Source organism: Nycticebus coucang, chromosome 12, assembly GCF_027406575.1.
Source record: "Nycticebus coucang isolate mNycCou1 chromosome 12, mNycCou1.pri, whole genome shotgun sequence".
NCBI classification, from domain to species: Eukaryota; Metazoa; Chordata; class Mammalia; order Primates; family Lorisidae; genus Nycticebus; species Nycticebus coucang.
In genome coordinates this window covers 10,226,445-10,251,768 of record NC_069791.1, presented here as the reverse complement: position 1 = coordinate 10,251,768, position 25,324 = coordinate 10,226,445, and the positions used below count along the sequence as shown (strand labels likewise).

The following is a 25,324-nucleotide window of genomic DNA, read 5'->3' as shown; positions in this document are numbered from 1 at the left end:
TGTGGTGTGTTTCAAGGAGCTACTAACTCCAGTGTGGGGAGTGGGAGCGGAAGATGGGACAGATACCATTTAGGTAGAGGGTGGAATTTGCTTCCTCTTACTATCCCAGCTCTCTTCTCCTTGGCCTGGTGCAGGTGCCTGTTGGGTAAGCAGAGGGTGGGGGTTTCCCATACCTCCCCAGAGAAGGTCTTAGTAGCCCCTGCCCCAGGCTTCCTAGTTCAGAACCTGAGTTTCCTACAGAGCAGAAATAAGAAAGGAAGCAGGCCCGCTCCCAGCTCTGGCTCTCTGCCGTTCCACGTGCTCATGGCCTCTCCCAGGCTAACACTAAGCAGTCATGAGTCTGAGCCAGGTGGGAGATTAATTCTTGGGGGCACTTCAGGGCTGAGAAGGGGGAGGAATGACAGGTGGAAGGCCACCAACAGAAAGGGGCAACTGCTATCCTTGACATTACTGTCCTCCTGGGAGACCATGGCATAGGTGGTAGGAGCCCAGGCTGAGAATGACAGCCAAGGAGGGGACTGGGCAGGTTTGGCCTCTGCCAGCCCCTGGCTTCATGCAGGCAGGCTTCAGCCTCTCTGGCTCCCCCTCAGCCCTCCCTAGCGCACATGCACTTAAAATTCCTGGCACCCACATCCACCCACTCTGGACTTTGGCCTTTGCTGTAGCTAGTGTGGGATCCTGGGAAAACTGGGAACAAAGTCTCTCAAACAAAAGAAAAGAAGAAGTTACAGGGTTCGTAGTACCTGCCAGCCTTCCCTAGAGGAGGTAAGTGGGACCTTGTGGGCTGGGTGCTATAAGACTAGCTAGATATTGCACATGTTAATAGACAAGTCCTTAGGCTTTTAATACGCTCCTTCCACGCTATGCCGTTCTATCCTCCACAGCTTGGAGGTGAGCCTGGTGGTGCCAACCCTACCTGGTAGGGGAGGAGACATGCTCAGAGATGCAGCAGGATGCTCAGCATCACACAGCAAGTTTGGGAGCCACCAAGACTAAAATACAAGGCTTGTGGCTTGGCTCCTGTAGCTCAGGGCTAGGGCACCAGCCACATAAACCAGAGCTGGCGGGTTTGAACCCAGCCCGGGCCTGCCAAACAACGACAACTACATACAAAAAAACTAGCCAGGCATTGTGGCAAGTGCCTGTAGTCCCAGCTACTTGGAAGGCTGAGACAATAGAATCGCTTAAGCCCAAGAGTTTAAGGTTGCTGTGAGCTGTGACGCCATGGCACTCTACCGAGGGCGATATAATGAAATTCTGTCTCAAGAAAAAAAATACAAAGCTTGTGGCACTGTATGTGGTTCTAAAAACAAGACCCAGGTTACACTGAGTGGGTTTGGGTTTCCCTGGTGTTAGTGAGAGAGAAGGTACAACAGCAAGCAAGAAGCAGCCCTGCCCTCAGGCCATGGGTCTGCAGACAGGGCCTCGCCCGGCCAGTGTTAGTCATCAGCCACGGATACAGGGTCCATCCACATCTTTGCTTTGCATAGCTGAGCCATAGTTTGGCAATTGTCTGCCAAGCAGATAATTTCTCAGTCTGCTCAGACCACTACAGCTAGGGAGGATATTAGAGGCAAGGGCTTGAGGGCCAAAGTAAATAGGACAAGTTTTCCTGCCCAGCCTAGGCTGCCACCTGCAGGTCACCTGGGCCCTGGCCATGTGGCTGCCTCTGCTGCTGGGTGCCTTGCTCTGGGCTGTGCTGTGGTTGCTCAGGGACCGGCAGAGCCTGCCTGCCAGCAATGCCTTCATCTTCATCACCGGCTGTGACTCAGGCTTCGGGCGCCTTCTGGCACTGCAGCTGGACCAAAGGGGCTTCCGGGTCCTGGCCAGCTGCCTGACTCCCTCAGGGGCAGAGGACCTACAGCGGGTGGCCTCCTCCCGCCTCCACACCACCCTGCTGGATGTCACTGACCCCCAGAGTGTCCAGCAGGCAGCCAAGTGGGTGGAGACACACGCTAGGGAGGCAGGTGAGTATGGTGGAGCCAGGGGAATGTGGTGTGGGAAGTTCCTGACCACCACAGTGACCCTGGGAGTCAATTGGAGTAGCTGCAGGATGCTAGAGGAACTAGTTGGGGTGGAGCAGTGTTCAGATGCTCCCAGGAAGAAGAGACAAGTGCCTCACCCACCCCTGATGTCGTTCTCATCTCCCCACAGGGCTTTTTGGTCTGGTGAATAACGCTGGTGTGGCTGGTATCATCGGGCCCACACCATGGCTAACACAGGACGATTTCCATCATGTGCTGAATGTGAACACGTTGGGTCCCATCAGGATCACCCTTGCCCTGCTGCCTCTGTTGCAGCAGGCACAAGGGCGGGTGATCAACATCACCAGTGTCCTGGGTCGCCTGGCAGCCAATGGTGGGGGCTACTGTGTGTCCAAGTTTGGCCTGGAGGCCTTCTCCGACAGCCTGAGGTGAGCAGTGCAGAGCTCCAGGCTCCAAGCTCAAGGGCAGCCTACTTAACAAAGTATTGCCTGGTATGGGCTAGCAGAAACAATTAAGACACAGCGTAGTTGAATATTTAAGAAGAGATATTTTAGGGCGGCACCTGTGGCTCAAAGGAGTAGGACACCGGCCCCATATGCTGGAGGTGGTGGGTTCAAACCCAGCCCCGGCAAAAAAAAAAAAAACTGCCAAAAAAAAAGAAAGATATTTTAGAGCTGGACCATGGGTTCAAAAATCCCAGGCTTCTCTCATGAGAGCATTGTGACCCTAAGTAGATTACTTCTCTGTTTGTTTGGGGGTTTTTTTGTTTTTTTTGAGACAGTCTCACTTTGTCACCCCTGGTGGAGTGCTATGGTGTCACAGCTCACAGCAACCTCCAATTCTTGGGCTCAAACAATTCTCTTGCCTCAGCCTCCCAAGTAGCTGGGACTATAGGTGCCTGCCATCGCACCTGGCTATTTTTAGAGATGAGGTCTCAGTCTGGCTCAAGCTGGTCTCGAACTCATGAGCTCAGGCAATCTGCCCACCTCAGCCTCCCAGAGTGCTGGGATTATAGGCACCCAGAATTTTTTTTTTTTTTTTTTTTGAGATAGAGCCTCACTTTGTCACCCTGGGTAGAGTGCTATGGCATCATAGCTCACAACAACCTCAAACTCCTGGGCTGAAGTGATCCTCTAGCCTCAGCTTCCTGAGTAGCTGGGACTATAGACACTGCCATGATGCCTGGCTAGTTTTTCTATTTTTAGTAGAAATGGGGTCTGGCTTTTGCGAAGGTGGTGGGTTCAAAACCAGCCCCGGCCAAACTGCAACAACAAAAAAATAGCCGGGTGTTGTGGCGGGCGCCTGTAGTCCCAGCTGCTCGGGAGGCTGAGGCAAGAGAATCACATAAGCCCAAGAGCTGGAGGTTGCTGTGAGCCGTGTGACGCCACGGCACTCTACCGAGGGCAGTAAAGTGAGACTCTGTCTCTACAAAAAAAAAAAAAGAAATGGGGTCTGGCTCTTGCTCAGGCTAGTCTTGAACTGAGCTCAATGGATCCTCCTGCCTCAGCCTCCCAGAGTGCTAGGATTACAGGCATGAGCCACCAATGCCCAGCCTATTTACCTGTTTTTAACTCACCTGTTAAATCAGGATGAGAAAACCTACTTCATGGGTGTTGTGAGGGAAATGAGGTATACATAAGGACCCACAGTGCCTGGCATATAATAAATGCTAACAAAAGTCTGCTATCATAATTATTAGAAGAGAAAAAAACAAACTACTATTAATAATACTATGTTACACTGAGCTAGTAGCTTTACTACTAATATAATTAATAGTAGTAAATATAATAAATAATAATATTTCCTCATTTAATTGTCCCAACAGGGTAGGTATTAATACACAACTAGTTAGGGGAAGCATTGGGACTTACCCCCAGGTCTGCTTGCTGGGAGAACCTGGTCATTATCTTCTCTTGCCCCGCTTTGTACAAGAATTTTCACAGTTCCATGGGAGTACAAAGGAGACTTGATGAGGATGACGGGAACAGGGCCTGAATTTTGAGCACAAGTTCAAGTTGTCCAAGGAAGCCTGCCCTCATCACCATCACTCAGCAAATAATTTCAATGTCTGCCTTTGTCCCTATCCCTTAGTCCTTAATTTTATAGTTGACATCATGGAACACATACTTCATACTTGGATTTCTACATCTGCGCCCGGACAATAGGGTGTATCTCCACTTTCCCCCTCAGATTACCTCCAGCAAATACCAGTCTATACCCTTTACATCCATCACTCAGGGCTCAATTCTGTGTTCTGCGAACTAGGGTATGGGGTTCCTCTAGATCAGGAATTGGCAAACTCTAGTTCTAAGACTGGATCCAGTCAACCACCTCCAAGCTAACAAGGGTTTTTACATTTTTTAATGGTTACATTGGAAATGGTTATGGAAGTACTTAATATCATTAATTTTGTTTCTTGGCAAGCAGTGCCTAAAATATTTACTGGCAGCCAATGGTGGGGGCTACTGTGTCTCCAAGTTTGGCCCTTTAAAGTTTGCTGACCCCCACTGTGTATCATAGAAAATATAAAGGAAAACAAACCTCTAAAATATCTCCCTCCCTCTGCTTCCTTGCCCCTTGTCCTAGGACAGCAGGAATCTCCCTTACTGTCAGGACTCTTGTCCCTCGTCTGTGGTAATTTTCTCATCTTAGCTACCCCACCCATGTCCCTGAAAGTCCCCTCTCTTTAGGGCAAGAAGCGACCAACTTCCCTCTGCCCTGACTCTAGGAGGGACGTGGCTCCTTTTGGGGTACGAGTCTGCATTGTGGAGCCTGGCTTCTTCCGAACCCCTGTGACCAACCTGGAGAGTTTGGAGAAGGCTTTGCAGGCCTGCTGGGCACAGCTACCTCCAGCCACACAGGCCTGCTATGGGGAGGCCTTCCTTACCAAATGTGAGTAGCTGGACCCATGTCCAGGGGTACATGAAGGGAAATGAGTAACAGAAAGGCCAGTCCTGCATCAGCCTGCTGGGAGCTGGGTACAAATGGGATGCCACAGCAGAGTGCCCCCTGCCTATACCCCACATTAGGGAGGGATCTGAGGATACCTCTCACTTCTGCTGGGCTGGAGGGGGGAAGGGCAAGTGATTACATCCACCCTCGGACTACAGACCTGAAAGTGCAGAAGCGCATCATGAACCTGATCTGTGACCCAGACCTAACCAAGGTGAGCAAGTGCGTGGAGCATGCGCTGACTGCACGGCACCCCAGAACCCGCTACAGCCCAGGCTGGGACGCCAAGCTGCTCTGGTTGCCTGCCTCCTACCTGCCAGCCAGCCTGGTGGATGCTGTGCTCACCTGGGTCCTTCCCAAACCTGCCCAGGCAGTCTACTGAACCCAGCCTTCCAGTAAGAGATTATTGTTCAAAGCAAGGACTTTCATTTATTTCTGTCCCAAACCCCACTAACCGCCTGGTACCTGACACAAAATGGGTACTCAATAAAAGTGTATTGTTGGCAGCACCTGTGGCTCAGTGGGTAGGGCGCCGGCCCCATGTACCAAGGGTGGCTGGTTCGAACCTGGCCCTAGCCAAACTGCAACAAAAAAATGGCCAGGTGTTGTGGCGGGCACTACCGCACTCTACCAAGGGCAATAAAGTGGGACTCTTGTCTCTAAAAAAAAATAAATAAAAATAAGTATTGTTTCAAAAAACAGGAGGGCGGGCAGAAATTAAATCTCCAGGGGAAGACAGCCCATTTAACTACCCTAAGCTGACTTCCTTGCCCAAGTCCTATTTAGTGCCTGCAAAACAGCTAGCACCCACGGGGGCAGCGGGCGGCTGGCGGGGGCGCGCAAGGGAGCTGTCTTGCATCTATGAGTGATGCTGAAGCTGCACGTCCAGCAGCGGCCACCAGAGGGCACTTCCGGACGTTTCCCTTATTTTCTACACTGAGTAAGGTTCCAATGCAGCGTTTGTACTAGGAATGGCCCTTATTTTTCTTGGGAGAGGAAGGAAAGCGATGAAAGAGAAGTCAGGGCCAGGCTGGGTGGTTTCCATGGCAGAAAAGCCAATATTCGTCTAAATTCCTAATATCCAAGTCAGGAAGGAGGAACACTGGGCACTTAGGTGTCACCTTGAAAGGAGCCAGATCCCCTTAAGGATGAGCCAGGGAGGCAGTTGCTGGGCCCTTAGAGGTGTGCAGAAGGCCAAGGAGATGTCCAAGGCAGATCAGATACAGGCTGGGCTCTCCCAAGTAGGACCTTTTTTTTTTTTTTTGTAGAGACAGAGTCTCATTTTATGGCCCTCGGTAGAGTGCCGTGGCCTCACACAGCTCACAGCAACCTCCAACTCCTGGGCTTAAGCGATTCTCTTGCCTCAGCCTCCCGAGTAGCTGGGACTACAGGCGCCCGCCACCCAAGTAGGACCTTTGTGGGAAATCACTAACACATGGAGCAGATGGCTTCAAGTGGTGAGCCTGGCAACACGAGACTGGAGCACAGGAAGGGCCATCACCTCCTCTGGGTCCCCACTTCTCCCACTGCCACAGCCCCACCAACACCTTCAGGAAAATCCCTTTGCCAAACACCCCCTACCAAAATAATAGGCCTGCCTTTCCCAGAGGTACACAGACCAAGGTCCCAGAGGACAGGAAACATGGGTAAGGAGAAGGGAGGGAACAAGTGTCACTCTAAGACAAACTGAGACCATCTCTTTTCGGTCTGAAAAAAATCTGTTTAATTGAAAAACCTGGAGGATAAAATTACTCTACTCCCCTAGATGAGGGGGCTGAAGAGACCAGATCCTCTACATTACTTCATAGCCCCTTCGGATACTCTTCACGAGGCAGCAGGCAAAGACAATTCCCAAAACCTGGAAGGAAAGATGGAGAGGGGAGTGGAGTCGAAGGGCAGGCTACGCAGGATTCATACAAGTGACCCCAGCACACCTTCCCCAGGACAGCACGTCCTGCTCAGCACCCTCCTCCCCCAACACCCTGGACTGACTCCCAGCCCCTGCCCAGGGTGTTTCTCACCTCTACAAAAGCAATACCCAGGGCGGCTGCAGCCACCACCAGTATGTTTTTCCTCAGCCAGCCCCCAATCTTCTCCACGCAGCCCTAAAGGGTGGCAGGCACATGAAGCAAGAGCACCATCAGAAGGTCCCCACCCACCTCTGCCGCTCCTCTTCCCTGCCCTTTCTACCGTTAACTCCACCCCATCCCTGACCCTGTCCACCTCTACCCCAGGTCCCTTGCCTCCTGAAACATTTTCCAGGTTTCCTAAGTCCCATACTATCTATCTATGTTTCCTCCCTACCTCTGTATAGATCTCCTTGAGATCTCTCCCACAGCCCACAGTGACATTGACACAGCAGGAGTCAGGGACGCGAATCTTGGCCATGGAAGGAATGCTCTCCCAGTCTGTGTAGTTAGCAGCCCCACAGCACTCAAACTAGGGGTGGGAACAGATATGGGAAGAAGGTTGTTAAGTGAACCTCCACCTTCAATGTGGAGATGACAATTCTCTTCTCCACTACCCCTGTTCCCAGCAACCCTACTCACCTCTTTCTGCAGCCTGTCCACGACTAAAGCTGTATGGTTGTCTTTCAGGTAATTCTCCATATCCTGCCGGAAGTCCTTATTAAACTCTGACATCACCTGAGAGTAGGGAGAGACATTGTTGAGGTCAGAATTCAGGCACCTGGGTCCCACACCAGGCTGAGGAAGCACCCTCCCCTTATGCCCTGCTTACCTTATTTCTAAACACATAGCCAGCAATAGCTGCGGCCACCTCCACCAGGAGGATAAGAGACAAGAAGATGGCAAACTGCAGGAGCAAAGGACAGGTGTCAGGGTTGTAGTCTATGGACAAAAGGGGCTTGCTCTAGCACAGCCAGGCCCTGGGCCACTCACAAAGGTCTTCCTCGCATACCCTCATGCACCCCAACCACAGAAATGCCCTCCAGCAGTCCCAGGCACGCATGCTGTTCCCACACCCCACTCACCGTGATCATGAGACAGTAATTCTCCTTGCAGGCCCCACAGCAGCCTACAAATGCCACCAGGAAAAGGAAGGCACCCACTGTGATGATGACCACAGGCACCAGGAAGCCAGGGCTAGTCCCATGGGTGATGGTATGATTCAGGACAAGCTGGGCCCCTACACCAACAGCAATCAGTCCCAGTGCACAGGCCTAAAGGGAGGGAAAGTGAGGGTTGGGGCAGGTGAGGTTTAGGGCAGGTGAGGGTTAGGCCATACCCACAACCCAGTAGTCCTCCACAGGGGAGGGCAGGGAGTGTACCCAGAACACAGACTTGACCCCATCCAGGAGACAGATTCTCACACCTCCTCCAGGAAACTTTTGACTGCGGGGTTGGGAGATGGACCATCTTTGCCCCCTGGTGAAGGTTGGTGAGGTGTTCAATGCACTCAGGGAGAAGAGAATCCAGGCCATGCCTTCCTTCAAGCAGCTCTTCAACCAGGGGGATGACCAAATGCAGAAAGAGAGTTCCTAGAAAGCCCTGACTCCAGAGTGTATACCCCTGACCTAAAATAATGCTTTCTATGGGCTTCCTGTGTCCCCAGATCAGTTCTCTTACAGAACTGCCTCCTAGCTATCCTCCAGTGCTCACCCCACAAGCATCAGTTGTGACCAAGGTTCCTCAGGCCAGCTCGGCCAGGGAGGGGGAAAGGGGGGTAAGAATGGTAGCCTCTCAAGCCAGGAGCCCAGGGCAAGAGCTGAGGTGGGTAGAACCCTTCCTTTTCCCCAGGCAGGGGAATGGAGAGGTATGAGGGAGTGGAGGAGGGAGTGGAAAGGAGGAAAACCCTGCAGAGATAGCATCAGGCCGTTGGCTGGTTGCCCCACTACCCCTATCACAAGCGGTTGGGTCACCAGACAGGAAGGGTCAGGAGGGGTGGGGAGTGGGAAGTGCTGCACACCCAAGATGGTCATTCTTGGTCGAAACAAGCCCTAGGGGTCCACGAAGGCCGGAGGAAGGGGAGGCCGCACTGTCTTTCCCGGGGCTTTCCGTCCACATCTGGTCTCCAGCTGCCTTCATTCTTGGTCCCTCAGCCCTCACCACTCCGGAGCCAGGCCTCCCCGCACCCTGCCAGCGCGCCCCCATCGCACCCTCTCCCCACTTACGCAAAAGGCCAGCAGCAGAATGTAGAGCAAGAACTTGACACATTTCATCCCTGCTTCCACCGCCATGGCTGCCGGGCCTGGGGCGCGGGGAAGGGTGGGGGGATTAGGCCGGGCCAAGGAGGACCTCGCTTCCAGCCTCCCCGCCAGCCCTCCAGGCCTTCCCAGCGCGGCCCCGACTCCGGCCCCTCCCACCCGGAAACCGCGGTCGGATCCACGTCTCCCAGCCCCCTCGCTCCCGGCCGGGCGGGGTGGGGCCGAGGCCGCCCAGAGGGCTCCGCTGGGGCCGGAGCCCGAGCCGGCCCCCAAACACCCACTCCCCGTCCAGCCCGCCCGGAAAAGCGGTGCTCAGCCCGACCCGATCCCCCCACCCGCCGTCTCCCAGGAGCCGACCTCCCGCGCCCCGAAAACTTGCGGCCGGCACCCCCACCACACCCTGCCCGGGCTTGTGGAACTTCGAAGCAAAGTTGCTCGAGGCCCTCGAGAGCGGCTGGAGAGCGTGGCGCGGGTCTGGCGGGCCGGGCCGGCCCCTGGGGAAGGGAACTGCCGCCGGCCAGACCCCGCGCCCGCGTCCCCGCGCACCGCGGCCTCACCTGCGCTCCCCGAGGCTGTGCGCTCCGCTCCGGCCGCGGCCCAGGGGCTCTCTGCCCGCGCCCCGCTCCCGCCCCGCCTCCCGGCGCCCCGCCCCGGGCTCCGGCCGCAGTCCGCTCCCAGCGCCTCCCCCGCCGGGCGGCCCCAGCCTCACTCATGTGACGCGAGAACAGCTGCGGCCTGAGTCACTGGGGCCCGCGACGGGAGGGCCGAGCCCCCGGCCAGGGCAGGCCACGTGGCGGCTCCCTGAGACAGCGCCCTCACCCGCGGAGGGAAGGCGCCCCGGGCCCCTTAGCCGCCCCCACCTCAGGGCCCATTCCGGGTAGGACAGCGTGACAGAGGCGGCTGGTTCTCCCTGCTTCAGGGAAACGGAGGGGACGGGTGAGAGCCGAAGCGGGGACGGCCCGGCGTCACCCTCCAAGCGGCCGGGAGGCAGAGCTGAAACCAAGTGACAAGGGGGTTTGCAAGAAGCTTCCTTCTCCTTCACCTGGAGCCCACCTCCCCCCTCTGACTCCAACTCAGTTCAAGCCCCCACCCCCATCCCCGACTCTGAGGACGAGAGCTGTGGACTGCCTGGGATCGGGTGGGGCCAGAACAAACACTTCAGAAAGTCCCTGACCTCACATCCTGGGAACCCCCAGACAGGCTAGAGTAGAGCTTCCTGGTCCCCTTCTGTTAGACACTTCTCCATTTTCCAGGGCTCCTGGCTCTGAGAAAAGGGGAGGAAATCCTTACTCCGGGCCATACCTCCCAGTCAGTCATGACAATGAGTCGGGTCCCTCCCTCCCTTTGGGAGAGGTCAGTGCGTCCATCACTCCTGGGTCAGATCATCATGGTGAAGACAGAAGGGGGGCGGGGGCAGGCCAGGCCTGTGTTCCCTGGATTTCCCCCTCTCATCCTAGCAAACAGCCAGCTCTTCTTTTTTTTTTCTTTTTTCTTTTTTTTTTTTAGGCAGAGTCTGACTACGTGGCTCTCCGTAGAGTGCTGTGGCGTCACTGCTCACAATAACCTCAAACTCTTGGGCTTAAGCGATTCTCTTGCCTCAGCCTTCCAAGTAGCTGGGAGTACAGGCGCCCACCACAATGCCCGGCTATTTCTGGTTGTAGTTGTCATTGCTGTTTGGCAGGCCTGGGCTGGGTTCAAACCCACCAGCTCTGGTGTATGTGACTGGCGCCCCAGCCGCTGAGCTACAGGCCTGGAACCAACCAGCTCTTCTCAGCCCTATAGGAAAAGCTGCCTCCTGCCCTTGAGTGCTGCTGGTGGTTCTTGGAGGAGCTAGTGTGAACAGGCCAAAGTTAAGACCAGCCATCACACCCTGATACCCCCAGCCTGGTCCCCACTTTAAGTTCTTAAGTGGTTCTTGAGGCATGGTGTGTGTGTGTACACAAAGACGGAAGGCAATAATAAGAGCAAAAGGAAGTAGATCTACGCTGGGCTGAAAACCAGCTACCAATGGACGCATCAAGCCCATTCCGGACCTTGCTCCCTCTTACCGCAGCAGGCTGCTGTAGAAGGAGGAGCCAACATGCTGAGGCAGAAGTATTCAGTGCTGCCACTAGATGCCAGGCATGTGCCAGGCACATGGCCAGCAGAGAGGAACACAGTGGCCCAACCCTCTGCCAGCAGGCTGAACCAAGTTCTGTCCACACTGTGAAGAAAAGCAGAGCCTCTGGTGGCAGCTGGATAAGCTCAGGGGGAGGAACAGTGGGAGGAAAATGGGTTTCACAGAGGTGGGTGGTGTTCTCCAAAGTGACCTTGGAAAATAAAGGAATAAAGGCGTAAGCTCTCAATTCCAGGAACTGTGAAAAAGGAACTTTTTTGTTTGTTTGTTTTTGAGAGACAGAGTCTCTATTGGCCCAGGCTGGAGTGGTGTCATCATAACTCACTCTATGTGATGGTGTCATCATAGCTCATTGTAACCTCATACTCCTGGGCTCAGGTAATCTTCCCACCTCAACCTCCTGAGTAGCTGGAACCACAGGTGTGAGCCACCATGCCTGGCTAATTTTTTTTTTTTTTTTTTTGAGACAGAGTCTCACTTTGTCACCCTCAATAGATAGAGTGCTGTGGTGTCACAGCTCATAGCAACCTCTAATTCTTGGGCGTAAGCAATTCTCGTGTCTCAGCCTCCCAAGTAGCTGGGACTACAGGCCCCTGCCACAATGCCTGGCTATTTTTTTTATTGCAGATGTCATTGCTGGTTAGCAGGCCTGGGCCAGATTCAAACCCACCATCCCCGGTGTATGTGTCTGGCGCCCTAACCACTGAGCTACGGGCACTGAGCCCTAATTTTTTTTATTATGTCATTTGTACATAGATCATGAATGCATTTATGCCATTATGGGATTCAATGTGTTGATTATTTGTACAAATTGGAGCGCTTATATCCTACTAATCAACATAGCCCTCACCTCATTTATCCAATTACAGCATTAAGACATTTGTGTTCTACACCTGATAGATCAAATTTGTACTTGCAATATGCTCCATAGGTGTGGTCCTCCTACTAACCCTCCCTGTATCGACCCACCCCCCCAAGCCCCAATTTTTTATTTTTTATATATTTTTAGAAACAGGATCTCCGATATGTTGCCCAACCTTGTCTTGAACTCCTGGCCTCAAGTGATCCAACCTCAACCTCCCAAAGTACTGGGTTTACTGAAAGCATTTTAAAAAGTACGTGGCAGACTGAAGTTGGGTGGCTAAAGGCTGGGGAAGGATGTGGTGAAGGTGGATGGAAGTTGACCTGAAGATCAGCACTGAGAGACATGGGCTCCCATCCCAAATGCTTTGGGGGGCTGAGGCAGGAGGATCAGTTGAACCCAGGAGTTCAAGATTACAATAAGATGTGATGATGCCCCTGTACTCCATCCTGGACAAAAAAAGTGAAACACTGTCGTAAAAAAAAAAAAAAAAAGGTTGGGGCGGCGCCTGTGGCTCAGTTGGTAAGGCGCCGGCCCCATATACCGAGGGTGGCGGGTTCAAACCTGGCCCCGGCCAAACTGCAACCAAAAAATAGCCGGGCGTTGTGGCGGGCGCCTGTAGTCCCAGCTACTCGGGAGGCTGAGGCAAGAGAATCGCTTAAGCCCAGGAGTTGGAGGTTGCTGTGAGCTGTGTGAGGCCACGGCACTCTACCGAGGGCCATAAAGTGAGACTCTGTCTCTACAAAAAAAAAAAAAAAAGGTTGAGAGACTTTAGATATATGACAAGTGAAATGCTTGGTGCTTGGTTGAATCTTTGACATTTTAGAAACAACAGGGAAAACATGAATATAGGCTGAGAATTAGACATGAAAAATTACTTTGTTAGCTGTGATAACAATAAGATAAAGTAGGGAAATTTCTCTATTTTTTTGAAGATGCATAGTAGAATATTGAAGGGTAAAGCATTTCATCTGGAATTTCCCTTGAAATACTTTGCAAAATAATAGATGAAGCAAGGTACTAGGACCATTGAGGACCTAGAAAACTATGTTGGGTGTGTTCTAAAGGGAATGGGGAATGGTGGAAAGTTTTGAAGAATGTGACACCATCTTGGGTTTGGGCCTCCATTGCAATTAGAAGGAATGAATGCTAGAAGATGAGTGAGACGTCATTGCCATGGTGCAAGGGAAAGATGATGAGGGCCATCATCTGGGCACCAGGGAAAGAGGAGGTGGCCACCCACGGCAAGAAACACACACAAGGGGCAGACAGGTGAAGATGTCCTATTGGGGATTGGGGATGTGAAACTCAGGAGAGGAATCAGACCAGAGATAAAGGAGATGTCTAAATCCATGGACGTGGGGCAGCACCTGTGGCTCAAAGGAGTAGGGCACAGTCCCATATGCCAGAGGGGGTGGGTTCAAACCCAGTCCTGGCCAAAAATAATCCATGGATGGGGCCAGGTTGTTTGGCTCACACCTGTAATCCCAGCAGTCTGGGAGGCCAAGGTGGGTGGATTATTTGAGTTCAGGAGTTGGAGACCAGCCTAAGCAAGAGTGAAACCCCATCTCTACTAAAAAGAAAAAAAAAAAAACTAGCTGGGCATTGTGGTGAGTGCCTGTAGTCCCAGCTACTTGGGAGGCTAAGGCAAGAGGATCCCTTGAGCCCAGGAGTTTTAGGTTGCTGTGAGCTAGGACGCTACGGCACTTTAACTAGGGTCTCAGAGTGAGACTCTGTCTTAAAAAAAAAAGCAAATCGGGCGGCGCCTGTGGCTCAGTGAGTAGGGCGCCGGCCCCATATACCTAGGGTGGCGGGTTCAAACCCAGCCCCGGTCAAACTGCAACAAAAAAATAGCCGGGCGTTGTGGCAGGCGCCTGTAGTCCCAGCTGCTCGGGAAGCTGAGGCAAGAGAATCGCGTAAGCCCAAGACTTAGAGGTTGCTGTGAGCCGTGTGATGCCACGGCACTCTACCAAGGGCGGTACAGTGAGACTCTGTCTCTACAAAAAAAATAAAAAATAAAAAAAAAAAAGCAAATCCATGGATGGGTGAGTGCCAGACCAAGGGAAGAAAACAGAGACAGCCTCAGGGAGCCCTTGCATTTAAGGGGAGTAGGGCTTAGTAGCCAGTAAAGCGTTGAAAGAGAAAGGGAAAGGCCCTTGCAAAGCTGGGCCTCTAAACTATGCCAGGTGCTCTATGGGGGGTTTATACCCACTAGCTCAGGGTTTAACCTGATGACAACCCTGTAACATTGGTATTATTTTTCTTATTTTAAAGGAAACTGAAACTTGAGACATGGGAGTAACACGCCCAGAGTCCAACCCAGTGAAAGGCAGTCAGGATTTGAATCCAGATCTCTGGGGATTCCAAAGTCTCTTTTTCCCCTCACTCTAGAAGGCCAAGAGGAAAAGGCACTTCAAGACAGGAGGTGGGAGCAGTGGCCAGAAGTGTTAATGTCAAATCCTACTTCTCAACTTAAGTAAGAAGCAAGAAGAGACCATTGGCTCTGCGCCTATGGCTCAAGTGGCTAAGGTGCCAGCCACATACACCTGAGCTGGTGGGTTCAAATCCAGCCCGGGCCCACCAAACAACAATGACGGCTGCAACCAAAAAATAGCCAGGCATTGTGGTGGGCACCTGTAGTTCCAGCTACTTGGGAGGCAAGAGAATCGCTTGAGTTGGAGGTTGCTGTGAACGGTGATGCCACAGCACTCTATCCAGGGTGACAGCTTGAGGCTCTGTCTCAAAAAAATAAAATGAAAAACTGAGGCAAGAGGATTGCTTGAGCCAAGAGTTTGAGGTTGTTGTGAGCTATGATGTCATGGCACTCTACCCAGGGCAACAAAGTGAGACTGTCTCAAAAAACAAAAACAAGGGTGAGAGAGGGACTGTACTTGTGGGTCTATGGGTCCTGCTGGCCGAAAAGCTCATGGACCACCCAGCACAGGCTCCCAAGAGAGAAAAAGCCCAGCACCAACACTGAGCATAGCCCTGAGGGGAGAGATCCCACACTGGCTCCCAGGACAGCGTCGCCACCAATGTGCTTACTGGCTGGTAGAGTCTGGGGACATAGAGAAAGGGTCCCCAGTCACTGGCCACCTCTGACTGCCCCAGCTGTCAGGGGAGGTGACACCCTTCATGGTGGGCAAGATAGGTCACCTGGTACCCAGGAGAATACATCCTGAAAGTCCCCTTATATTCTCACTATGAAGAAAGTGGGGCTCAGAAATGAAGCCACTAGCTCAGAGTCAACCTTCAAGTAGGAATCAAGGTCTTGATCCACCAACTTCAGTGCGGAGTCCCTCACACCTATTGTCAGCAGGAAGCTCCCTGAGGCCAGGTGTAAGACCTGGTTCTGCCATTCATGAGTAGTTGACCTTGGGCTAAACACCATCCTCTCTGAGCCTCAGCTTTCTCTGAGCTGAGTAGGGGGCAAACAACCCCCTTTCTCGCCTCACAGGGCAGTGGCCAGGACTATAGAGTCAATGAAAGGGGTTGGTATTTTCACTTTAAGAATGATGAGGCTCTCTGGGGGCGGGGGCAAGGTGGGTGGATTTCATGAGTTCAGAAGTTCAAGACCAGCCTAAGCAAGATCGAGACACCGTCTCTAAAAAATAGCTGGGCATTGAGGTGGGCACCTATAATCCCAGCTACTTGGGAGGCTGAGGCAAAAGGATCACTCGTGCCCAAGAGTTTAAGGTTCCTGTGAGATAAGATGCCATGGCACTCTACCAAGGGCAACAAAGTGAGACTTTGTCTCAAAAAAAAAAATGATGAGGCTTTATCATAACCTGCTTCTAGACTCGTGGGAGTTAAAAATGTCTTTGCTTTGAGAAATATCTGACTGCTATACCTCAACTGAGGAAGCCAACGCAGGGGATGGGAGGGACAACCCGGACTCCCTCCAGCCGTCTTGTGGCCACCTTGACCTTGAGCCAGATGCCCAATTTAAGCCCCAAGATCCAGCTGCAGCTCCATGTTCCACCCAATGTACCCCCACCAGACTCTGTCCTCTTCAGGGCTTCTCTCCATTCCTTTCCCTACTCCTTGGGCCCCTAGCCCCTGATTTCATGCTCCCCATTCTCTCCAATATTCCCAGGTTCTTGTCCCAGGCTCCTCCCAGCCAATATTGCCAATAATAAAGGGGTCATTCCAAATGCCCAGTTGGCAAGTGGGCAGGATGGGCTGCTCCAGCCTTTCCAGCTTGAGAGAGGGCATCCGGGCTCATGGCTTCCTCCTGCACTGCCTCAACCAGGATCTTGGCTGTCGTGTGGCTCTGATCCAGCACCCAGGTCAAGAGTATCCACCTGAGGGGGTGGCATCTGTGGCTCAAAGGAGTAGGGCACTGACCCCATATGCTAGAGGTGCAGGTTCAAGCCCAGCCCTGGCCAAAACCACAAAAAAAAAAAGAAAAAAGAGTATCCACCTGAGAGTCCCCGTGCCACACAACTAGGATGGAGCAGAGGTGAACGAGGGAAAAATGAGAAAGAAGTATTGCTGGGCGTGAATGGTTATCTCAGGTTCCTGTTCCTTGGAAGTAAAAGGCTAAGAGGCCTAGGCATTCATTCATTCATCCATGTGTTGCATGCCTAAACACACCAGGCACTGGGATTATATGGAGATGGGCAAGATATGTCCCTGCCTTCCAGGCACTGACAACCTTGTAGACACAGATGAAAGATACAGTGGGGGGAGGGCTGTAGCAGCCCATATAGCCTATGGCTAGGAAGAATGAGAGTTATAAGAAATACCTGTGTAGGGCGGCGTCTGTGGCTCAGTTGGTAAGGCACCGGCCCCACATACTGAGGGTGGCGGGTTCCAACCCAGCCCCGGCTGAACTGCAACCAAAAAATAGCCGGGCGTTGTGGCAGGCACCTGTAGTCCCAGCTACTCGGGAGGCTGAGGCAAGAGAATCACTTAAGCCCAGGAGTTGGAGGTCGTTGTGAGCTGTATGATGCCATGGCACTCTACCGAGGGCCATAAAGTGAAACTCTGTCTCTACAAAAAAAAAAAAAGAAATACCTGTGTAGCTCAATAATGGAACACCTTGGTGGAAAGGGCATGAGAGCTCGTGAGATGAGAGCAATGGTGAATTGGCAGTCTCTACACCTGTGGTGTTGAGAGGCATGAGATCAGCCTTATATTAGATTGGAGGAGAAGGCAGTCAAAAAAGCATGCACATTCTATCACGGACCCGCTTACTCTGACACTGTCTCCTCTTCTGCCTGCAGAACGCCAGCACGGCATCTCTCTACTGAAGATTACCAAGCTCTGCTAAAGACTAAGATCTATCTATTCTAAGACTGCTTTACTCTCTCTAAGACACTCTCTCTCTCTCCAGCTAAAGTAGATAGCCGGGTGGCAACTGTGGCTCAAAGGAGTAGGGTGCCAGCCCCATGTGCCGGAGTTGGTGGGTTCAAACCCAGCCCCAGCCAAAAAATGCAAATAATAATAATAATAATAAAGTAGATAGCCCTCATGCACCTAACAGACCTGAGCAAGGTAACAGCGGTCCGTGTCCGGAACCTAGTTAAGCCGGGCCCGAGACCTGGCCAGTCCTGGGCCCTGGCAAGTGGTGTCAAAAGTGAGGTGTGACAAGGGCTCTGACAAAAAGAAGCCCTGGATGCTGGAGCTGCCTGGTGCAGGCTTGGGTACATGCAATAAGACCTGAAATACCCGCCAAGGAATGAGGGTCTGTCAGGGGGACACCCACTAGGGCTGTTCTCAGACTGGATGTTTTGCTCCCCAGGGATGTGGTCTTATAGCCCAAGGAAGCAGAGTGAGAAGAGGTGTGGTTGGAATGGCTGGGGTACCAGTGTCCCTACGCAGAGCCAAAGCAGGTTCGTCTTGCCCTCACATCTCCAGTTTCAGGTTCCCATTCCAGAGGCAGCCTGACGCTCTAGTCGTGCTCACCACTGCTGCACACACCCCACATCTGGTAACAACCTTTACTGCCCTGTGCTCTCTCCTTGTTTCCCTCTGGAGACCGGATCCCTCCAAAGCCTCCAGCCTCTTATTCCCCTCTGCTTCCCACCAGCTCCCCTCACCTGGAAGCCTGGGTCATGGTTGTCCTGGATCAGCCCATGTGCTAGTGTTTTCATTTCCCTGGAGAAGTGGATATTGCCCTCAGACCACTTCTTTTCCTTGAGGTACAGCTGGAATAGTGGCACCTTCTGCTGGGATAGCAGCGTTAGCATTGTCCAGAGCAGATCGTGCAGTAAGGACCCAGCTAGAAGAGGGAGCAACCGGCAGGGAGGAGGTGGGGAGGCTGAGAATGAAGATATGAAAGGGCTTGCACCCAGTGGAGCCTGAGGTCTGGCCTGCCCTAGGAGAGAGAAGGGAGATTGGTGGAGGGTAGGGTGAGGGTTCTTCTGGGAGCCAGAGACTAAGGAAGACATGACCCCAGATGATTCTTAGAGTCCCCCAGTTGTTTCCTGCCTCCACCACCAGCACTGCCCTTCCCAAGACACAGACTGTTTAGTCTTTCTCCCAAATCCCAACTTCTCTTAAAGGGCCTTGGGACTAAAGAGGTTAACAGGGCTGCCAAGGGACCCAGGCAAGATAATTATAGGGTTGAGAACATGTGATATGGGGTAATCACACACTGAAGTCCTCTCTGAGGGCTGCAGAGTTTGTGGGCAGAGGCCTGGGAGGGGTCCACTAACATAACCACCTCCAGCCCAGAATAGCTTTCCCATAGCCCCAAAGACAGTGGTTCTCAACCTTCCTAATGCTGCAATGTATTTTCATTGTTAAAAAGAGGTCGCAGGGCGGCGCCTGTGGCTCAAAGGAATAGGGCATCGGACCCATATGCCTGAGGTGGTGGGTTCAAACCCGGCCGTGGCCAAAAACTGTAAAAAAAAAAAAAAAGAGGGGGGTTGCGACCCACAGGTTGAGAACCCCTGTGCTAGAGGGACAGAAAAGGAGTAACTCCCTCTGCTACATCTCAACAAGCCCTCCTATCCTCCCAAGGCCTTGAAGTGCCAAAGACTGAATCCACTGACTGACCCCCAGATAGGAACTTTATGTATCTTTGGGACCTGTCAACTGTGGCATCTCCCTTGCTATACCTGGACAAGCATATTCTTGTTTATTGCCTGTCACCATTTAACTGGTATCAGATTCTGACTTGTACAAGTAACATCCTTTGCTATTAAAAATATGAAGAGGAGCCGGGCACAGTGGTTCACACCTATAATCCTAGCACTCTGGGAGGTGGAGATGGGTGGATTGCCTGAGCTCACAGGTTCAAGACCAGCCTGAGCAAGAGCGAGACCCCATCTCTAAAAAATAGCCAGACATTGTGGCAAGTTCCTGTAGTCCCAGCTACTTGGGAGGCTGAGGCAAGAGAATCGTTTGACCCCAAGAGTTTGACATTGCTGTGAGCTATGATCCCACAGCACTCTACTGAGAGCGACGAAGTGAGACTCTGTCTAAAAAAAAAAAGAAAATCTGAAGAATGCCGGTTATTGGGCAAACTTTTCTTTTTTTTTTTTTTTTTATAGAGACAGAGTTTCACTTTATTGCCCTCGGTAGAGTGCCGTGGCATCACACAGCTCACAGCAACCTCCAACTCCTGGGCTTAGGCGATTCTCCTGCCTCAGCCTCCCGAGTAGCTGGGACTACAGGCGCCCGCTACAACGCCCGGCTATTTTTTGGTTGCAGTTCGGCCGGGGCTGGGTTTGAACCCGCCACCCTCCGTATATGGGGCCGGCGCCCTGCTCACTGAGCCACAGGCGCTGCCCAATTGGGCAAACTTTTCAAAACTATTGTTTAAGTATCTAGGAAGCTGGGCGGCGCCTGTGGCTCAGTTGGTAAGTCACCTGCCCCATATACCGAGGGTGGTGGGTTCAAACCCGGCCCCGGCCAAATTGTACCAAAAAATAGCCAGGCGTTGTGGCGGGCGCCTGTAGTCCCAGCTACTCGGGAGGCTGAGGCAAGAGAATCGCTTAAGCCCAGGAGTTGGAGGTTGCTGTGAGCTGTGTGAGGCCATGGCACTCTACCGAGGGCCATAAAGTGAGACTCTGTCTCTACAAAAAAAAAAAAAAAAGCTGAGTTCATTCAGATTGGTGATGGAAAGATAAGAAGACATCAAGTCTGAAATGATGATGGGCAAAGTCTTATGCAGTATCCTGCAGTGGTTTCCCAAATTTTTCTCTTTTTTTTTGCGGTTTTTGGGGCTGGGGCTGGGCTTGAACCCACCACCTCCGGCATATGGGGCCGGTGCCCTACTCCTTGAGCCACAGGCACCGCCCTTTTTTTGTTCTTTTTTTTTTTTTTTGGTTTCCCAAATTTTTCAATTATACTTGGATTGGGTGTTTCCAATAATGTTCTGAAAACTACCAGGGCACCAACATTAAATACAGTCCTGAGTTGTTGTTGTTTTTTTTTTTTGTGAGATAGAGTCTCACTTTGTCACCCTGGGTAGAGTGCTGTGGCATCACAGCTCACAGCAACCTCCAACTTGGCTTAAGCAATTCTCTTGCCTCAGCCTCTCAAGAAGCTGGGACTACAGGTGCCACCACAATGCCTGGCTATTTTTTGTTGCAATTCTCATTGCTGTTTTAGCTGGCCAGGATCGGGTTCCAACCTGCCACCCTCGATATATGGGGCTGGCGCCCTACCCACTGAGCCGCCAGGCGCTGCCCCTGAGTTTTTTTTATTTTTTTATTTTTGAGACAGAGTCTCACTATGTGTGAGAGTCTCACTCTGTCGCCCTCAGTAGAGTGCCACAGTCTCACAGCTCACAGCAACCTCAAACTCTTGGGCTTCAGCGATTCTCTTGCCTCAGCCTCCCAAGTATCTGGGACTACAGGCCCCAGCCACAACACACAGCTATTTTTAGGGTGGTGCCTGTGGCTCACAGCTATTTTTAGGATGGTGCCTGTGGCTCAAGGAATAGGGCACGCCCCGTATGCTGCGGGTGGCAGGATTAGGCCCGGCCCTGGCCAAAACTGCAAAAAAAAAAAAAAAAAGATGGCGGCGCCTGTGGCTCAGTGAGTAGGGCACCGGCCCCATATGCCGAGGGTGGCGGGTTCAAACCCAGCCCCGGCCAAACTGCAACAACAAAAAAAAAATAGCCGGGCGTTGTGGCGGGCGCCTGTAGTCCCAGCTGCTCGGGAGGCTGAGGCAAGAGAATCGCGTAAGCCCAAGAGTTAGAGGTTGCTGTGAGCCGTGTGACGCCACGGCACTCTACCCAAGGGCAGTACAGTGAGACTCTGTCTCTACAAAAAAAAAAAAAAAAAAAGAAAAAGAAAAAAAGAAAAGAAATGAGGTCTTGCTCTGGCTCAGGATGATACCGAAACTGTGAGCTCAGAGAATCCACCCACCTTGGCCTCCCAGCATGCTAGGATTACAGGCATGAGCCACTGCACCTGGCCTCAGGGCTGAGTTTTTAGAGAGGTTTCCTTGATAATAAATAAAATGCTTAATTCGTGTGGAAAAAGAAATAGGAACTTTAGGGAAAAAGAGGAAGAGAAGATAGGATTTTGGATCTTTCCTGGTAAGAAAAGATACCTGCTGGGCGGCGCCTGTGGCTCAGTGAGTAGGGCCCCGGCCCCATATGCCGAGGGTGGCGGGTTCAAACCCAGCCCCGGCCAAACTGCAACAACAAAAAAATAGCCGGGCGTTGTGGCGGGCGCCTGTAGTCCCAGCTGCTCGGGAGGCTGAGGCAAGAGAATCGCGTAAGCCCAAGAGTTAGAGGTTGCTGTGAGCCGTTTGACGCCACGGCACTCTACCCGAGGGCAGTACAGTGAGACTCTGTCTCTACAAAGAAAAAAAAAGAAAAGATACCTGCTACCCATGGAGCCCAACTCTAATGGACCAAGCAGGGTTTTTTTTTTTTTTTTTTTTTGTGGTGGGGAGCCTGTAAGCTGGAGGTGCAGGATAGCAGGGGTCCCTCCTTCTTTACAGTGATTTGTTCCCAGGTTCTGGCAGCATCTCTGGGAATGGCCCAGGCATCTCAGGCTCCAAGGGGCTGCAGCTCTTCTTGAGTATGAAACAGACCCACGTCTATACAAGCGCCCTTCTCCTTCCAGCAGGTCCTGAAACCTCCTACCCTCCCTCCCCTGGGACAGTCCCTCCTTCTCTCCTGCAGCTCACACCCTTCAAACCTAAATGCCTCCCTTAGGCCCTGACCCACATTTGCAATGAACCACTCAGGACCTTGAAAGAGGCGGGCATGAAGGTTGCCTGGGTAACTCCGGGAGAGGGGCACCCTTTGGCAGAAAGACAGTTGCCAGGGAGACCAGGACAGTGGGAGGGGCTCAAACCTTGGTTAGTGCCTACTGGGATAAGGAAAGATGCAAATATTCAGGTCTCTTCCAACTCCTCTGTAAAGCCACCAGGGTCTCCTGCTCAGAAGTGGGTCTGCGGCCGCTGAAATTTTGAAACTCCTAAAAGAAACCACCTAGGGGTTAGTTCTGCAACTCAGCAGAACCCAACAGGACCAAGCTTGAGGGAACTTAAGGAAAGAAGCAAGATCTAGGAGAGGTTGGAGAAAGTATAAGGCTTAATGTGTTATGATGTAGAACTTCTCAGACTGTATCTAATCACTACTGAAAATGAGAGGAAAAAAGAAGAACTTCTTGGACTAGAGGTCCAAAGTGAAAATATGCAGAGTATGCCCTCCTCCCCCGCCAAACTAAACCGGTGGTTTTTCTTTTAGTTCCACCTCTAAGGAGCTGACATTCCACATTTTGCCACCAGATGGCAATCTTGTCCATTTATCGGATTAAGTACCCTCCTGGAAACCGGGAAGGAAACCAGGACGTGGTTTCCCAAATTGTTCCTGACTCTAACTCCCCGGTATCTGGCAGACACCAGTAAGCCATGTGGGCACAAGTACACGGTTTTCTCTCCCTCTACAAGTGCTGACCAGGTTCACTTGACAGCGCTTATTCATTCTTTATTCAAAGGCCCAGAAAAAGTTCTTGTTCTCATGAATCTTACAGGGTAAAGGTTATAAATTGGGATAATAGCAATGACTGGGCTGGGCCTGCCAAACAACAATGACAGCTACAACCAAAAAATAGCTGGGTGTTATGGCGGGGGTCTGTATTCCCAGCTACTCCAGAGGCTGAGGCAAGAGAATCGCTGAAGCCCAAGAGTTTGAGGTTGCTGTGAACTGTGACGCCATAGCACTCTACTGAGGGCGAAACAGTGAGACTCTCACACATAGACTCTGTCTCAAAAAAAAAAAAAGTAATAACTGGATGTACTTACAACAGTGTGTCAGACACTTAGTCCTCATAACCTTATATATAAAACAGGGAAGATTGTTATCCTTCTGTTACAGATGAGGAATCTCAGGTGTAATCCTTCTGTTACAGATGAGGAATCTCAGGTGTAAAGTTTTAACCACTTGTCCAAGTTCACATAATCAGAAAAGAGAGATAGCGGGAAGTTGAACCCAGTCAGCCTGGTGTTGGTCTAGAAGCTATGTGATTAACCTCCACCCCTCACAGATGGTGCAGATATCTATGACTTGGGAGATGCCTCTACCTTAGAGTGGGAAGTCAGGAAAGGACTCCTGGATGGGATGTCATTCTCATCTACACTGAGACCTGAGGAAAGAGTAAATTTGGCCAAGAGATTGGAGGATGGGAGGGAGTGGAGGTAGGTGGGGGAATTATTTTAGCAAGAAGAGGTAGCCTGGGTGGCTCCTGTGGCTCAAGGAGTAGGGCACCGGTCCCATATGCCGGAGGTGGCAGGTTCAAACCCAGCCCCGGCCAAAAAGCACACAAAAAAAGAAGAGGTAACCTATGTTATGCAAAGATTCAGAAATGATCAAGAGAATTAGTGGAACACTACATCCAAGTTTGTAGGCTGGGTGATGGAGTATCATTGACTAAAAGGAAAAACTGCTGAGTAGGGCATGTTGTAGGGGAGAAAAAGGGTTCTCTGTTTAACATAGGATCTTCGAGGTACCTTGGAACTTCAGGAGGCATCTTGCCTAGTGTTTTGGCTGCAGGTTCATCTAACGTCTTGTCTAGTTTATATGTTCCCTGAGGAAAAGAACCAGTCTTATTTTTCTTTGCATGTCATTTTTCTTTGCACTTGACACTAGATACCTATTTGGTGAGGAAATGAAAGCTATACCTCCTTCTTTAAGGGAGCACTAACTCTGCTCTCATGGTGTGCAATTTTGCTGAGGAAATGACACCAAGAAACATTTTAGAGAACAGGAGATGCCAGAAATATCAGAAAAGGGAGGAAAAGAATCATAAAGAAGGAGAAGCCCATGAAGGCCGCTACTACTGATGGATTACTATGAAATCCTCACAACCAGTTGAGAGTAGGAATTGTGATCCCTACATTATAGATAAAGAACCTGATGAAATGCTGAGATACCCATGTCTTGGTCCGAAGCAAAGAAGGGAACCAGCTGTCTAAGTTTTTGTTCCATTCTGTTTCAGTCTCACTTTCTGATCTCCATGGAAAAAGATTGCCTCTGCCTCTTCAAAGCTCACCAGCTTTGGCTTGGCGCCCGTAGTCCAGTGGTTATGGGATTGGTCACATACACTGAGGGTAGCGGGTTCCAACCCAGCCCGCGCCAGCTAAACAACAATGACAACTGCAACAAAAAATAGCCAGGCATTGTGGCGGGTGCCTAGAGTCCCTGCTACTTGGGAGGCTGAGGTGAGAGAATTGCTGAAGCCTGAGAGTTTGAGGTTGCTGTGAGCTGTGATGCCATAACACTCTACTAAGGGCATCATAGTGAGAGTCTGTCTCAAAAAAAAAAAAAAAAGCTCACCAGCTTTGTCTTCCTAACCTCCACCCAACCCAAACTTCTCCCTTCATAGCTGCACCCACACTCTCTTCCCTCTTTCTACTCCAGCTCCCCAACTGAACTCTGTCCATATGTTGGCTGCTCTTTATGCCTATGGCAAGCCAACTTTAATATACTTTATTGGACTCTAATTCCAGGGAGGAAAGCAATGCCTCTCCCTCTATGCTGTCTGATAAGCCCCAGAATGAAGTCCATCCATTTATTCAACATTGTGTATACCAGGAAATGAAAAGACCCAATCTTGTCATTTTCAATTTGTCTATTGGGATCAAGAAATAAGACGAGAGAAACTGTGGTTTAGGAAGAAGTATCCAGAATCCAGATGTTAAGCACATTCAAAGCATTTTACTTTATATCACCTTGCCATTCTTTCTGTCTGCTCTCTGGCTATGCCAGGGTCACACCTGAAGACTAGAGATGGTCCCATATCTGGATTTCTCCCCTTGCAACTTGCTGT

General features: G+C 51.5%; 2 protein-coding genes and 1 non-coding gene across 9 annotated transcripts; 2 read left to right on the top strand and 1 right to left on the bottom strand.

Moving 5' to 3' along the window:
- The first annotated feature begins 22 nt into the window (after positions 1-22).
- On the top strand, positions 23-5,439 carry RDH5 (retinol dehydrogenase 5). Of its 4 annotated transcripts, none has more exons than XM_053554338.1 (5): positions 47-765; positions 1,626-1,967; positions 2,155-2,413; positions 4,714-4,877; positions 5,096-5,439. In XM_053554338.1, the coding sequence occupies exons 2-5, from the start codon at positions 1,658-1,660 to the stop codon at positions 5,317-5,319; spliced, it is 957 nt and encodes a 318-aa protein (XP_053410313.1). In that variant the 5' UTR covers positions 47-765; positions 1,626-1,657; the 3' UTR covers positions 5,320-5,439. The 4 variants fall into 4 exon arrangements, with proteins under 4 accessions (XP_053410315.1, XP_053410313.1, XP_053410312.1 ...); XM_053554337.1 differs by having other exon boundaries at positions 49-765; positions 1,621-1,967; XM_053554340.1 differs by having other exon boundaries at positions 23-1,967; positions 5,141-5,439.
- A 1,197-nt stretch (positions 5,440-6,636) lies between these two features.
- CD63 (CD63 molecule) lies at positions 6,637-9,982 on the bottom strand. 4 transcript variants are annotated; one of them, XM_053554349.1, is made up of 8 exons: positions 9,963-9,982; positions 9,070-9,146; positions 7,930-8,118; positions 7,677-7,751; positions 7,487-7,582; positions 7,242-7,376; positions 6,959-7,042; positions 6,637-6,795 (listed from the first exon to the last, which is right to left on the bottom strand). In XM_053554349.1, exons 2-8 carry the CDS (start codon positions 9,133-9,135, stop codon positions 6,730-6,732), a joined length of 711 nt encoding a protein of 236 aa, XP_053410324.1. In that variant the 5' UTR covers positions 9,136-9,146; positions 9,963-9,982; the 3' UTR covers positions 6,637-6,729. The 4 variants fall into 4 exon arrangements, with proteins under 4 accessions (XP_053410324.1, XP_053410322.1, XP_053410323.1 ...); XM_053554347.1 differs by lacking the exon at positions 9,963-9,982 and adding an exon at positions 9,660-9,776; XM_053554348.1 differs by lacking the exon at positions 9,963-9,982 and adding an exon at positions 9,460-9,480.
- A 9,116-nt stretch (positions 9,983-19,098) lies between these two features.
- LOC128562990 (small nucleolar RNA SNORA24) lies at positions 19,099-19,223 on the top strand. The gene has a single exon (XR_008373668.1). It is a non-coding gene; the product is annotated as a small nucleolar RNA SNORA24 (small nucleolar RNA).
- Positions 19,224-25,324: the final 6,101 nt, after the last annotated feature.